The sequence below is a fragment of the Alosa sapidissima genome, chromosome 4 (assembly GCF_018492685.1).
Source record: "Alosa sapidissima isolate fAloSap1 chromosome 4, fAloSap1.pri, whole genome shotgun sequence".
Taxonomy (NCBI): domain Eukaryota; kingdom Metazoa; phylum Chordata; class Actinopteri; order Clupeiformes; family Clupeidae; genus Alosa; species Alosa sapidissima.
This window is the reverse complement of record NC_055960.1, coordinates 37,379,995-37,395,419: the sequence shown is the minus strand read 5'-3', so window position 1 is coordinate 37,395,419 and position 15,425 is coordinate 37,379,995. Positions and strand designations below refer to the sequence as shown.

Here is a 15,425-nt window from a genome sequence, read left to right as displayed (position 1 = left end):
TTGAAGACCTGAATTCCTTGGTTAGACCTTGATGAAGACCTAGCGAAACATGCTGTCTGTGTTTGGTTGCCCATGCTCTGAAAATATAAATTTGGAAGTAATTGAAGACGGAGCACTTTGTTTTTTTTATCCTAGTTGTAGCTATCACTTCCGGGATTTAGTAGCCTGACGGGCCAGACCCACATTAAGATGTAGGGTCTGGGAACTCACCATTGGCAGTGCTCAATGTGAGGGGTGGGATAAACGGTTGTCTTTCAAATTCCCCCTGCACGCAATTAGATAGCACTACAACTCATGAGTCCCATGCAGTTTCCCACCAGCGGAGCTAGTTGGCTAGTTGATCAAACTTTTGGCAACTTAAAAAAAGCTTAACTCAAGTTGCGTTGTTAGCCAGCCGCAGCATCCATCTTCTTTGTTTTCAAGTAGCAGGGAATTAATGCATAACTGTTGCAACTCTGTCGTCATTATGTTAAGCCCGTCCACCGACTCTATACACAATGTGATTGGCCTGATTGAAGTTTGATTTTTCCAGCTTGCAAGCCAACGGAGAGTTGCTAGACTACCCTGACTGCAAATTACATTTGCTGCCGCAAGGGTGCGTCCAGATTTCTAGGCTAGGGATTTGGTGATTTTTCTTGTAAACTTTCTTTGAGACTGGGTAGAACACATTCTGAAGTGCACCTTGTAGGAAACCTTGTTTTAGGTTGGGTAGGACATACATTCGGAAGTGTGCATTCAAGGAGACTGAATGAGGTTGGGTAAGACACCAGTTTCCATAAAACTATTCTCCCAACACAGGATGTGAGTATATAATAACTTAGCAGACCTACTTGATCTTAAGGGTCAACGGATCTGAAAAGGGTGACCATGCATCAACAATTATTCTATTCCTACAAGTAGATGTATAAGACAACTGATTCCATGCTGACAGAAATGCAATTTTTAAGCATTTACAGTTTTTAGACATTTGCATTTGTCATTTAGTCGACGCGTTCATCCATCTCCTGGCAATGCTATTTAATCGAAAACACACACAAACACATAGTGTAATTGAACAAACATTTAGCATACTGAAAATGCACTTCAGGTGTTTGGATAGGTCAGGAGGCACTTTACAGCACTGTCAGTACAGTCCTCAAAAAGTCGCAGCAATGTTTGTGGCATGTAGTGTTTTACACAACATTTCCATGAATCATGGATGTGTTGATGACATCAATGAGGAAATATTAGAGGACTTAAGGAGACATGATGTTGAACTGCATGTGCCAAAGCCATAAATGCCCCAGCAGCACAGGAGAGGAGAGCTTATCTGACAGAAGAGCTGCATCGTCTATAGTGAGGTAAGCAAAGTAATCTCGGTCTAATGTTAGACTACATTGCAAAAATATCACCATGCATTCATAACCTTGCGATTCAGTGATAGAGAGCCCAACACATCGGAAAGTATGTCTTTGTGACATTTCTTTATTTACATTTTGTCAAAAACAAAAATGCCAGCCGTGGAAACAATTGTGGCAATTCCCTCCCACGCCTGTTTAATCAAAGCTAATTTGGGTGGGTTTCTCCCATCCCCAATGCCACTTTTCTGTCTTTTACAGGCCTGATGAGAACGTCGGTCTCCTCGGCTGTGAACTGCTCCTGGCGTTCGCCTGGCAAATCCGCCATTATAATAGCAATCCGCCATGGAACAAGTGCGCCTGCTTTTAAAGGGAATATGAGATGGTGCTGTGATTGGTTTATTGCACATTACGCCCAAACCACACCGATGATTCAGACCAACTCATTTTAAATTTGCGTCGGGTGCAAGAGTCATTTATCCCGCCGATATAATAGCAACAGCACCCGAGATCCGCCCACAAAGTTACTTGCGTTTTGCTTTTGATACTTGCGTTTCAGATCGTTAAAATAGGGCCCAAAATGTCTAGCTTCTAGCGACAGTGTTTTTGTTGCTAACAAAATCAACCGAAGCGTGCTCAGGTGACGTGCTAGACGAGGCACTGTTGCTCATCTGTCCATCATTGTACAAAGCCTGCACAGCCAGTTTGATTGGTTCGAACAGCTCTGGTTTGGGCATAGTTGCTTCTTAACGGAACAATTCCAGATGAACTTCCCGACCTCAAATGATCTGGGCGGGGCTAAGTTCGGACTGGCTTTCCGGGCTAGAACGCTCCTGCTCAGGTAGGAACCGGTAGCACGTTCCACAAAAGGGGAACAACAGATGAGATAAGTTTGGATTGCCCTGAGTGTACGGATGATAGAGCCAGACGTCGTTCATTGGAGGAACACAAGAGTTGGGAAGTAAAATATGCCTATATGAGGGCATTGAGGTAAATGGGTGCAGACCCAGAGAGTACTTGGTAGGCAAGCTTTAGCGATTTGAATTTAATGAGGGCAGCTACAGGTAGCCAGTGGAGCTCACTAAACAGCGGGGTAACTGGAAAGTGGAATTCACCGAGCTATCAGGTGGAGCCAGATGAAAATATTGAAAGGACAGAAACACCAAGAGTCCCCAAGCAAACTCAAACCTCTGCTTCCATCAGCTCACACCAGGGCCATCAAAAATTCTTTGTAAGGATACACATTAGAGGATCCATTGGTACAAACATTGGTTCATCCATTGGTACAAACCCCTTTCCCCCTTGTGAAAAGACTGCAGCAAATGTCAATTATTAATGAGGCAGTATCATTCATTGATGTAATCAAACCCTTCAATTAGGATGGACGCTCAGTGAGTTTTTATATTGTATTCAAGTATTGTATTTAAGCAATATATTTGAGCTGTGTGGTAGCTACTCCTATGCTAGTGTTGTTAGTATGGATGGCAACTAGAGGGCGCACCTAGCTTTCTTCTTTTACCACTACACTTTCTTGCTCTTTAATTCTTTAACCTGTAGGAGGAGACTGGTGTATCTCATTTCTGAATACAAATGCTCAGCAAACTAAATTTGTACTTACTAAAAATGTTCTACCAATGAATTACTGTGATGAAAAGGGTCTGTGTCAAAATTGTAGTGTTTGTATGTGTAATATTCCAACAATTTACTTTGCCATTGATATTTGGTTCATATCAACAATCAAAGTGGGGCTGAATGATTTAGAAAAAATATCTAATTGCAACTTTTTATGACAGATGTGATTGTGATTTAATTTGCGATGTATGTATGTATGTATTACACAGTGAATCTTCAATTGAAGTCAAGCTTCAGTTTAACATGTTGAAGCATTACCAATTAAGATAACACAATATGAACTGCGCTATCTACTATTCCAAGGATAAAAACAAATGTACAAATTGCATCCAAATACTGTAGCTTTAAGATGGGCCACATCTGATTAATTAGCATGTGGAGCACGGTACCTCTGACTGATGAGCTTGATTGATTGTCTGTCATACAAGGACAACATGAATAATAAAAATAAAATATACTGTATGGGTAACACTTTATAATAACTACACACAATTCATAATTTATGAAGCCTTTGTTACTTATTAGTTAATGGTTTGTTCATCATTAGTAATTTCTAATTTATCATCAGTAAAGCATTTGTTCACACAGTTATAAATAGTTTGTTCATAGTAAATAAGCCTATATCTAAAATATGTATATACGTTATTGTTAATACTTAATAAATGATGCAATAATATGTTTTTGATTAAGTAATATTTCCATTATTTAACAGTTGTTACATACATATGCACTAATGATTAGTTAGGGTGAGGATACATATTTTATAAACCACTTCCTAAATGAATGAATGTGAATGTAATCTTTACAACTCATTTGAAAATGTGTTGCAAGGCATAGAAAGTCCTCACTTTAGATAAGCTCACAAAATATCATTAACTAACCACTTGTAACTCCTGAGTTAATCATGAATCATAGTATTAGGAAGTGGTTTGTAAAATATGTATCCTCACCCTAACTAATCATTAGTGCATGTGTATGTGACTATTAAATAATGGAAATATTACTTCATCAACAAAATATTATTGCATAATTTATTAAGTATTAACAATAATTCATAAACATATTTTAGATAGGCTTATTTACTATGAACAAACCATTAATAACTGTGTGTACAAATACTTTATTTATGAGAATTAACATAGGAACAATGCTTTACAAATGATGAACAAAGCATTTTGTGATAGGTTGCAACTGGTTTATAATAAGAAAATTATTTCATTATAAGTGGTTGTTTCATTACATATTATGTATAAATACAATGTGTAAATTATGTGTACTTACAAACTTATTTTTTGGATAGGATTATTTACTATGAACAAACCATTTATAACTGTGAACAAATGCTTTACTGATGATAAATTATGTATGAACAAGAAAGTATATAAGTATATATAAGTATATAAGTATATATAAGAAATTTGGAAACTTGGTCTCTGCATTTAACCCAATCGGTGAATTAGTGAAACACAAACAGCACACAGTGAACACACAGTGAGGTGAAGCACACACTAATCCCGGCACAGTGAGCTGCCTGCTACAACGGCGGCGCTCGGGGAGCAGTGAGGGGTTAGGTGCCTTGCTCAAGGGCACTTCAGCCACGGCCCACTTGACCACTACTGGGTCCCTAGCTGCTTATTTAATTGCAGCCTTTGCGATTTGCTAATAGGTCAAATCCTGATTCTTTTTTCTTTCAGCCCTAATTCAAAGTATTGGTTACCCCTTCAACTTCATATTTTTATTCCATATTTTTGGGACATTTTTGCCTTTATTGTGAGGACAGTTAGAGATTGAAAGGAAGTGAGTGGGAGAGAGAGATAGGATGGGATCGGGAAATGACCCAGGTCGGACTCGAAACTGGGTCCCTGTGTGTACTTGGACTCAAATGTGGTGTGGGCGTTGTAGCCAGTTGCGCCACATGCTATTCCTTATCATGTGCCATCCAGATGGTTTTGAAGCCGTACGTTAGTGTTACTTTAATATACATAAATTTGATTCAAGGCATAATGCTTTAGATTACTTCAGGACACATGGCTACTACGGCACACATCATTTTAACCAGTAACAAAGGCAGACCCACAACAGTAGGCCTGCCGTAAAACCGCAGCAAAGTGCCGAGTTGGACGCATCATGACAACTTGGCTGATGAGATTTGTGCTGCATGTTTAAAATAGTCTTGATTTATCATTTTAAAAACAAAAGCACAGATTTTAATTGTATATATGGTTGAATGCTAAACTTTCAATTTTAGATGATTTTGATAGGTAATTTTACTTCTTGAAACATAGACACCTTGGGAAACTTTTTGTCCATTTTCTTCTGAAGATGAATGGTAAATTCCCCAAAACCGCTTGTAGAGACTGACTCAAATAGTGTTAATAGGTAAAATATATTTATTAAAATATATATTTACATGCTGTATACTGTAATTACATTTAAATATAATCACAAGATACTGTTCAGTAGTTTTTAAATGGCAACAAATTGTTACATCTTAAATGTAAGAAAATATAATACAACATTGACAGATTGAAGAATTGATTCAATAAGTATCAGTTGTCAGAACATATTTTACAGTAACCTGAAATCAAGTAACAATAACATAAAAGAAGTACACAAAACATAAGAAGCCTAACATGTTTAACATTGAAGCTTATCAAAAACAATGGAAGACTTTCTCTGTTCTTGACAGTATGGGTACCCCAAATATCTAAGGTTAATCTCCATTATTGGTATTTTAAAGTGCTGATGCAACCCTGTTGGTGGATGTAAGAATGAATCTTACTGATATGTGGCATAAATGACAAAGACAATCGAATGATACAACAAAACAACCGAAAGGCTAAAGATACACCTCAGATTTGGTTTTTTTGAGACACTAGTTTCATAGCATCGCCGTCATACATACACTTGGGACAGGAAGTGCTTAGAAAAAAAAAAACAAAGCCCAGGTTCCGCAGGTGCTTATAGAAAACGAGGAAGTGCTTACTAGATTCCTGACAGTTAGCAAAGAAAGGCTTGTGGGTAATTGCTTATAAACATCAGCATGGAAAATGAAGTATAAAATAAAAGTATAAAATGTCCTCTAAATGCTATCTGCACAACTTAAAATACATGAATGCCAAGGTCACGCTTTATAACATTGTGATACTTTAGACCCTTCAGAGGTCAGACAGCGACATGCCATAAAACATGCTCCTTGACCCTTTTTCCCACAGACCTTCAAATTTACAGACACTGTGGCAATATCTAAATGTTTACTCACGCCATTGAGTAACAAACTAGAGTTCATGCAGCGGGGAGAACTTGCCTTTGGCAAGAATCTGAACAAATAATACAGTGTACTGTAGGTGCTGATGAAATCATTTTAACCACTGAACAGCCAATGGGTGCCTTTTGGCAATACATACTACTTTATGCTCCTTTTCAATACTGGTTTAACTCAAATGAAAATGTTGATTTGTTTTGCGAGCCTGGCTCATTGATTGATTTAGGAACAAGAGCCAAAGCTTCGTCTGTCGATTGGAGTTTAGCTCAGCCATATAGTTTAGCTCAGCCAGTCATATTGAAAACATCCTCGTTGGTCCCATGTACCTATTTACTTTACTCTAAATGTTTTCAATGATGGCGATCTGAAATGCTGTACCATCCAGTTAAATTAATTAAATTCTAATCCAATATTATTCAGAGGCAAAAATGAATTATCAAGGCCTAGTGATGACAGTCAAATCCTAGGATGTTATATATCTATAAAAAATGTTAAGAATATTATGATCAGATATCAGAAATAGCAAAAGTGTAAACTAGGCCAATATTTGAACGATCGCCCCTTGAAAAGTGACTAGGCTTGTGGGATCAGGATCTGTTGCTTGGCCATTTTGATCAAAAGCTTCTCCTCCGCACTTCATTTAATACTGCAATAGGTTTGAAATGGCCATGACTCTACTGAGCTAAGTTCCACTCACCTTTTGGCAACATTATAAAATCAACAAATACATGAACATTCAGACAACATACCACAATGTGTCACTCAACACAAATTCAAAAGGATTACCTGGCCAATGACCTAAACATGGTCATTGAAAGAAGACTTGTGTTGAATACATTTTGAGTTAAAGAAGACTATTTGGTTTGATCTTACTCATTCTTTCAGAAAGTTTTTTTTTTCATGTTTCAGGTGTACCTGTTTAGAGTCTGCGTTAACCCTTTTCAGATTCCCTGAGTTCTCTGCACTGCATACAGTACACCACACTAAAAACTTACAGTATTTAAAATATTTACAGTCTGCATGTATCAAACATTACAAAAATAGTTAAAAATAGAATAATATAGCTATATCAGGGTAATATTAATGTATACCTCTGCATAATGCAAAGGCTTTGGGGCTTTCCATTTGAACTTTGACCCATTTAGGTAGCCACTGTCATGAGTCACTTCTATTACTATTTGCATAATACTGCATGACTAATTTTCTAACAACTCATCTTGACACCAGTTTGGTCACGTACATAAATATAATTGTGCATACCTTTCCATTCTGTGCATGTAGTTGAATCTCCCTTTCTTTCCCTACTTTACTGTACTAGTTATTTATCTTTCTGTTGTGCTTTTCTCTTAGTTTACGTGCAACCACAGGACTCCACGATCATGTCTGGGACATCAGTCTTGACTATGCTGTGCTGGGAATTGAAGTAGACCATGGACAGGGGCCGGCGCTGAATGGGCACGCAGCATGACGACACGGCTGTATGGATGCCGTTTGCCTTGAGCTGGCTGAAGACGGTGGCGTGGAAGGACGAGGCGATGCCTGGCGAGCCAGCCAGGTGCTGCGGGCACTGGCCCATGCAATAGTTCATGTGGTAGCCCTCGGGGGCGATGATCCAGTCCTGCCACTGGATGTCTCGGAACTTGATGTAGAAGTCCTTCTTGCAGCACACGCTCACGTCCTCACCGCAGCTCAGCGAGCGCTTCGTCAGAGCGTGCTTGGACTCGTCCTCCCGGAGACGCACCTGAGCCACCAGGAAGGGCTGATGGGCCGTGTCGTGCGAACCGCACAGGTTCCGCCCGTCGTCCTCGCAGTGCACCTCCAGCCGCAGGCGCCGCTGGCCGCCGTCCAGGAAGGTCTGCAGCGTGCGCGTCACAGGGAAGGTGTGCCAGTTGGGTGTGCTCGTCTGCACCTCCAGGGTCTTCTGCAGCAGCAGCGTGCGGTTGGAGCCTCCGGCCTGCCCCGACAGGAAGAGGCGTGCCGTCATCTGGCCGACGTCGGCGGATTTGACGTACAGCCATAAGTTAGACTGAAGGACCTGCACGCTGTGCCCCTGCTCCTGCACAAATTGGAAGCTCATGACGGGTTGACCACCACCATTATCTGAGAAGTCAAAGAGAGGGAGAGAGTGAGGAAATGAGTATATAGGCCTATGCTTTTGCAATCTGTAAGAGAACTTCACTGAAGTTCATTCGTTTAAGTTAAAGTAGGCCTGTAAACCCGGGCCAGTTTTCCGTACATAGGTTAAACCTTTGTCCTGACTTAATCCTTGAAAAGCTTTTAGTCTTGGGCTACTTTAATGGATGTATGGAAAAATGGCCCTTGGTGTGTGGATTTCTTTTTTCAGTGAAATGAGGTTACCATTGCAATTAAATATTATGTTAGATAAACAGTTCAATAATAATTCAGAAAGTTGGTGACAACCACAAAATATTTGCCATACAGTCAAGGGTTTACTGGAAAATAAATTTGCTCCAGATTTGACTTCTAGCAAGAGAAGAGGCAGAGAAGAGGCAGAGGGCCCATCAAATCAGACACAGGCTACATTTTCTTTTCATGGTCCACCAGCCCACAGATGCCACGGACGGACCACAGGGAATTGCAGGCTACCTGTATGGTATGGCCAGTACACCACAGCCTACAGTTTTAAGCAATTGAAATATATTATTTATGCTTACCCATATCTGCGAAACTCACGATCTCGTACGCTTGATCTCTCGAATGTGTGTTGGCTTCCAGCTCGAGTGTCCCATCCGGTCTCACCCGTCCCGCATGAAGTTTGCGAAGAGCGGTCATCAGCGCCGCTCGGGGTACTGTGCTGGTGATGTTCGGCCTTTCCTTCAGATGCAGTTTCTTCAGGATCTGTTGCTTGGCTATTTCGATCAAAAGCTTCTCCTCCGACCCCTTCTCCATCATCGACAAAGCGCAAGACGCGCACCCGGGAGTCGCTCCAGCTGTTGCCGCAGCTCCCAGTCCTTCAATCGCAAAAGCACCGAGTAGCAAAAATGTTATCATCACTGAGTACATTCCGCACTGCAGTTTCTTTATAAATAAGCGCAAAATCGTAGCGGACAAGAGAGAGATAATACAATGCAATCCTGACAACATGCTGCTTGTAGGGATTTATTCACGTTTATGTTCCCCTGCATACAAGCGAAAAGGCAGAGTCGTCAAAGTAGCACACAAGTTAGAACTTGTTGCGCCCTAAGGTAGAGTCTTGCTTCCCCGTAGAGATCAGGTTCAGACAAAGAACGAAACGAGTGGTACCTATGTATTTGATGCAGGAAAAGTAGGGTAATCCACCAAATGTTGTGACACGTTGGAGGGACGTACCAATCACCGCATCACGGAAATCACAGTCACAACACACACGCGACCTGGCGTGTTCACTCACACACGCACACGTACGCACACAAACACACAGAGGGAGACAGAGAGTTATACACCTTCTCAAGAGTGTAAAACTGATGGAGAAGATATCACCACATAAACACTCGACAGCGCACGTTTATCCTTGTGTCTTTTGTATCAGTGCACGTCCAGTCAACTCTCTAATTTATAGGAAAATAATCAGTGCCATGCACTATGATATGACTTGGCAGCTAGAGTGGTAGGCTATGTCATCCAGCTGCCATGCAGCTTAGTCAGCGAACATCATCAGTTCGAAGTCCAAAATGACTGAACTTTGGCCCAGAGATCCTTCCTTTTATCTCCAAATATTTCTCTTCTAATAGTGGGCGATTGAACACGCGTGGTTGATGCAACGTTGGTACGCTGGTCTGATAGTTTTATTGGATAAAGTTTGAGGAATTCAGGCTATTACACTAAGGACCTATTTAAGCTTGCTTAATGCAGGACTGCAAGCAAGGATCAATGTAGGTTGGCAACGTTTGCGAATAATTGGCCCAAAGGGACAAATTACAGCAGATGCCCTCATTTCTACCAGTACACAAGGAGGCCACGTATACGACAGACAAGGCAATCAACACCAACATAGCCCACAAAACAGACAAAATGTATCCTATAGGAAAACACAGCCAGACCTGTAGTGCAACATAATGTATGTAATGATGAGTAAGTCTGTGCCTGCAAGAAAGTTGTGCACTCTGAAGATGATTCAATGCCTTGAATCATTCAAAGTCTGAGTTCGCCGTCTTGTGGGCATTATTGGAAACTACACCATGTCCAAATGCGCGCAGTCTGACGTGACTTTACCACCGCCAAGTGTCAAGATCATGCAGGTAGCCTAATTGCAGAGCCACATTGGACTATTTAGAAAAGAAAATAATAGACACTGCACACACAAACACACAGAGGGAGACAGAGAGTTATACACCTTCTCAAGAGTGTAAAACTTATGGAGAAGATATGAACACATAAAAACTCGACAGCGCACGTTCATCATTTTCTTTATCAGTGCACGTCAGCTCTCTCATTTCTAAGAAAACAATCAGTGCCATGCACTATGATATGACTTGGCACCTAGAGTGGTAGGCTATGTCATCCAGCTGCCATCTTTGTCAGCGAACATCATCAGTTCGAAGTCCAAAATGACTTAACTTTGGCCCAGAGACCCTTCCTTTCATCCCCAAATAGTTCGCTAATAGCGGGCGATCGAGCACGCGTTGTTGATACAACGTTGGCACGCTGTCTGATAGATTTGTTGGAGGAATTCAGAACATTGCACCTATTTAAGCTTGATTAATGCATAGCATGTCTGCAATCAAAAATCAATGTAGTTTGGCAACGTGTACGAATAATTGGCCCAATGGGACAAATTACAGCAGGTGCCCTTTCTACCAGGACACAAGGAGGCCACGTAGGCATAAGACGGACAAGACAATGACAAACAAAACATAGCTTACAAGACAGGCAAAATGTAACCTACAAAGGCAAATAATCAGCCATACACGTAGTGCAACATAATGTAGCCTATGTAATGATTAGCCTGTGCCTGCAAGAAAATTGTGCGCTACTACTACCACTCTATGATTCAATGTCTTGAATCATTCAAAGTCTGAGTTCGCTGTCCTGTAGCATTATTGGAAACTAGCCTACACCATGTCCAAATGCGCACAGTCTGACATGACTTTACTACCGCCAAGTGTCAAGATCATGCAGGTAGCCTAATTGCAGAGCCACATTGGACTATTTAGAAAAAAATAAATCAAAGTGTTTCTCTGCAATTTTATGTCACGAATTAATATTAGGGACATACGCAGTTCCCTCAACATGATGCAAACATCCTATTGTTGTACCTGTGTCTGTGTGTCTTTTGATTTGTATATGGACTTTTGTTTCAACTCCAACTCCAAACTCCACGCACCAAATATCAGCCACTTGCTGCAGTATTACAAACCTGGGATTTCAATGCTAATTAATCACTCTTGTGTTTTGAGGTCTTGGACATGTGCACAAACTTGGTTTACCTGGACTGCAACTGTGTGGACTAAAATGCAAAAAGACTAGCAAAGTACTGCTCCATTTCTACAATAATAGTAGTAGACTATCCATTTGGAGACACCCATGTTTACCCATAACTATAGTGCAATCTGTGTTTGATCATACCTGTTCATCAATGCTTGGATCTGTAAATTTTCCCCCTGTGTTAAGGTTTTATAAAAACATTGAAATGTGACATTTTCACTATTTCCACTCATGGACACATGGAGGCTTTTCATTTGAGGAAAAAGTGAACAAAAATGTAAATGAACAGCAAAATAAATCTTCCTACTTCAAATAAAAATCAGGCAGGTATTTGTTTCTTCATCATTCTCTTTTCTCTCACATGTCCTTTCCTATTATGCATTTACTTCACACTTTACACACGAGGATGGCCCTATTTTGAGTTTGGTTAGGATCAATTGGCCTACTTTTGCCATGCCAATGCCATTCTGTAATAGCCTATTGTATGGGAGAAATAGATATATACCAAGGGAGGTTATGTTTCCGGCTTGGTTTGTGTATTTGCTATATATATATATATATATATATATATATATATATATATATATATATATATATATATAAATAAAATACACAAACCATATATACTGTATATTTCTTCATTGTGTGTGTCATGGTGTGGATGCTCCAATAAAGGTGAAAGGAAGAATGTCTTCTCCATCAACAAGAGTAAAAGAGATGCCTTAATATGTTGCAAACCAACCAAGTTGCTTTGCCCTTGCCAGATATGTTCCTTCACTACTCAGTAATCCCTCCCGGACCTTGGACAATACGCTCTGGGCATAGGGTCAGCTTTTCTTCAGAGGTTTCCCAATAGGCTTCTATTCTTATTCCTTCGATTTAACTGAAAATATATCTTGGAGGAGGCAGAGTATAAAATATGTTTGTTAGGGAATGTTTAACCTATGTAGGCTGGGCTAGTCCCATAAAAGAACTATAGCAGCCGGCTATACGATTTCCAGTTAGGCCTATAGTGTATAATACTTCTATGAAAAACTGTATCCTTGCCCTCTTTACTGATCCTATGGAACAGTCATATAGGCCTATGTACCAAAATACCATATTCCTATAATATCCCTAAGATTAGTAGGCCTAGCCTATATTTATCCTAAAATACAAAGCTGTATAAGATTTGTAGGTTATAGCTCTTTGTCGTTAGAGGTCAGATACATTCATAACTTTTCAATATGGTTAGAAATAGTGTTCTATAGTAATCTTAGTTCTTTAAGCGCTTCTTATGCGTTATGGTTTGTATAATATTGTTTTATTTCCATTATAGATTGTTGATTAATTTGACATTATTGTTTATTATTGATATTCTCCTTAATATAGTCTTACCATGTCATTGTTTTTTATATTATTGATTGATTATTGCTTTCCCCCTCATTTTCATTGCTTATTTTATTAGCCTATTTATTGAATTGACATTGTTGTTTATTATTGCTATTCTCCTTATTATAGTTTGACCAACATTCTAATCTGTTCCCTGTTATATTTTAAATATTATGTTGTTTTTGTATTTGTGTGTCGCTTTGGACAAAGGCGTCTGCAAAGTCCCATAACCTTAACCATAACCAAATATCATTCAATCTCATAAATTATGGACAATCCTCACACCTGTCCAAGACGTTTTAATGACGTGAAGTGGCTAAAGAAAATAAATTAGTGACTGGTTATAAACCATAACCATGCACTATACTGTTTTATCTGTTTTTCTCATTTGATAAATTAGTTTGTTTTGCTTGTGCAATTTAATTTAATTAAGTTGTAGCAGACGCGCGTCTTCACTTTTTGACTTCTCTTGACGTTTCGGTCCCTCCCACGCGGTGCTGTTTTTGACAGTCGGGTATTGCGTTCGAATAACAACTCAAGCAAGCTAGCTAACTAGCCATTTAACTGCATTAGCTAGCTAGCTTGTCAGTGACAGGGTGATGTGATAACGACACAATTAGGTATGTTTACGAACGGTTGTATTTATTGAGTGGAGCAGTTTAAGGATAAACGATGGCATTCTGCTAACAGAATATGAACCAACGTTATACTACAGAACGTCCAAAAGCTGCTCACCGCGTCTTCCCCGGCTCCGTTGTATAGCTACAATAGGCTAGCTAATTAGCCTGCCTAGAGGTTGGCTAACTGTTTTAGCTCCAAAGCTAGCTAGCTAAGTAGTAACGTTATTGTTTTTGTGCGCGGCAGACCACAGCACCTTTACTGTTTGCAAAGCAGTCAGTCGGCCACCTGTGTCGGATCCCGACCTGTGGGAAGTTGAAATTGTCCGTTTGTTTCAATTGCATGAGCGCGTACTGAAAAGGTAAGTGATCTGTTTAAGTGCAGTAAATGGTCTATTTTACATTAATGTCAATGTACCTGATAACAGGGGGGCTGACTAACATTAGCGGTGTAGCTAGCAAGCTAACATTACCTTACGCCGTTGTTCACAAAGTATTTTCATTTAGATGGTTTGCTAGCTAGCTTGACAGGGTTTTAAATAGCGCGCTCATAGCTAGGTAGCTTATAGCTAGTAAATTGAGCCAACACTTATGGCGAGGGCCATTTTAACCAAGGGTTTCTCTTCCTTCAGAGCGATGGTAATGTTTAAAGACAACACAGATCCTTTTAATCGTACCCACGACTGTCTCCTTAGGTAACCAGCTTACGTTGCTTTGCTTTATATTTCATTGATATTTTGTTGCCACAGTTCGTCACATAGACATAGATGTCAGGTTTGGCTTTTGTAAGTTAATCGGAGACGAGCCAGTTGGTATACTGGGTTTAACCAACTTCATAACTCAAATTGCATTATATGTGTGGAAGTGGTTGCCTTCAGTTATTATAATGAGAGGAAACTCATTTTTCCTATTTGCTTGTCATGCTTGATAAGGGTAAAAGCCCATGACTATACCTCTGCTCTGAATGATTGTCTCCTGTTACTGATGTCTTATTCACAATCCCTGTCGCTTTCCTCATTGAAATAATAACGCGTGTGGCAACCGTCATAGTAGTAGGTCTACACGGCTGTCACTGTAGTTGGACTATGTCAACAAGTGGCCGGGTGTGGTATAATGTTTTGTGCGCTCAGACCATCTCCCTTCGCCATCGGGTGAAAGCAAACCACTTCTCATAAATGCTAGGCAAAACGGCATGGTGAGTCATGCCATATTTTCACAAGGGTATTCCAGTATCTCCAGTAGCCTACGCAGCAACTGGCTCACCAAGCTTGCAGTCACCAGTAAGCTGTTTTACCTTAAGCAGGTTAATTCTCTTTCTTTGCCGACTTATGAGCTAAGCATTTTGTGGAGCTCCGCTTCATTTGCAGACTTACCAGCCGTGTTTGTAAACGTTATGTAAAAAAAGCAGATAGAAGAGCATTTTGTTATTGCCAGTGGAAACATTTCTTAACAATAACGTTAGAAATGCTATCGCATGTTATCTTTTACAAATAACAGTAAAAATGGAAAATCATTGTTGTAGAATTATCAAAGAACATATAAACGAGAGTGACTCCACCAACACTTAATTACAAGGCCACATTAACGGTGATGGATAGTTTAGCCTGCAGTGATTCTTAATCACCTTTCACGGTAGGTGGCTTTAAAGCTGATACTGTGGAGTTATGGAATTACATAATTTTTCACAGCAAAATGGAATGACCATCGATGGGGGGTTTGGTCTATTTAGCCTTGTATGCTGAAAGATTAGGCTATACATAGATGACAGTTATCACCAAC

The 15,425-nt window shown here is 40.0% G+C and overlaps 1 protein-coding gene and 1 long non-coding RNA gene across 4 annotated transcripts in view; one reads left to right on the top strand and one right to left on the bottom strand.

Moving 5' to 3' along the window:
* Positions 1 to 5,429: 5,429 nt before the first annotated feature.
* LOC121707524 (inhibin beta B chain) lies at positions 5,430 to 14,670 on the bottom strand. 2 transcript variants are annotated; one of them, XM_042090173.1, is made up of 3 exons: positions 14,600 to 14,670; positions 8,910 to 9,206; positions 5,430 to 8,334 (listed from the first exon to the last, which is right to left on the bottom strand). In XM_042090173.1, the coding sequence occupies exons 2-3, from the start codon at positions 9,145 to 9,147 to the stop codon at positions 7,586 to 7,588; spliced, it is 987 nt and encodes a 328-aa protein (XP_041946107.1). In that variant the 5' UTR covers positions 9,148 to 9,206; positions 14,600 to 14,670; the 3' UTR covers positions 5,430 to 7,585. The 2 variants fall into 2 exon arrangements, with proteins under 2 accessions (XP_041946107.1, XP_041946106.1); XM_042090172.1 differs by lacking the exon at positions 14,600 to 14,670 and having other exon boundaries at positions 8,910 to 9,812.
* Positions 13,484 to 15,425, top strand: part of LOC121707525 — a 32,655-nt gene continuing 30,713 nt past the window's right edge. Inside the window, exons 1-2 of one of the 2 annotated variants that reach the window (XR_006031345.1) lie at positions 13,484 to 13,649; positions 13,894 to 14,008. This is a non-coding gene — a long non-coding RNA (uncharacterized LOC121707525). Of the gene's footprint in view, positions 14,009 to 15,425 lie in introns of both variants that reach the window. The other variant, XR_006031344.1, reaches the window with a different exon arrangement.

Excerpts from the sequence above, each read along its gene's own strand:
- LOC121707524 (XM_042090172.1), bottom strand. The coding sequence starts at position 9,339 with ATGTTGTCAGGATTGCATTGTATTATCTCTCTCTTGTCCGCTACGATT. Across the intron at positions 8,335-8,909 it reads CGTGAGTTTCGCAGATATGG|ATAATGGTGGTGGTCAACCC; the intron begins GTAAGCATAAAT and ends TTGACTTCTCAG.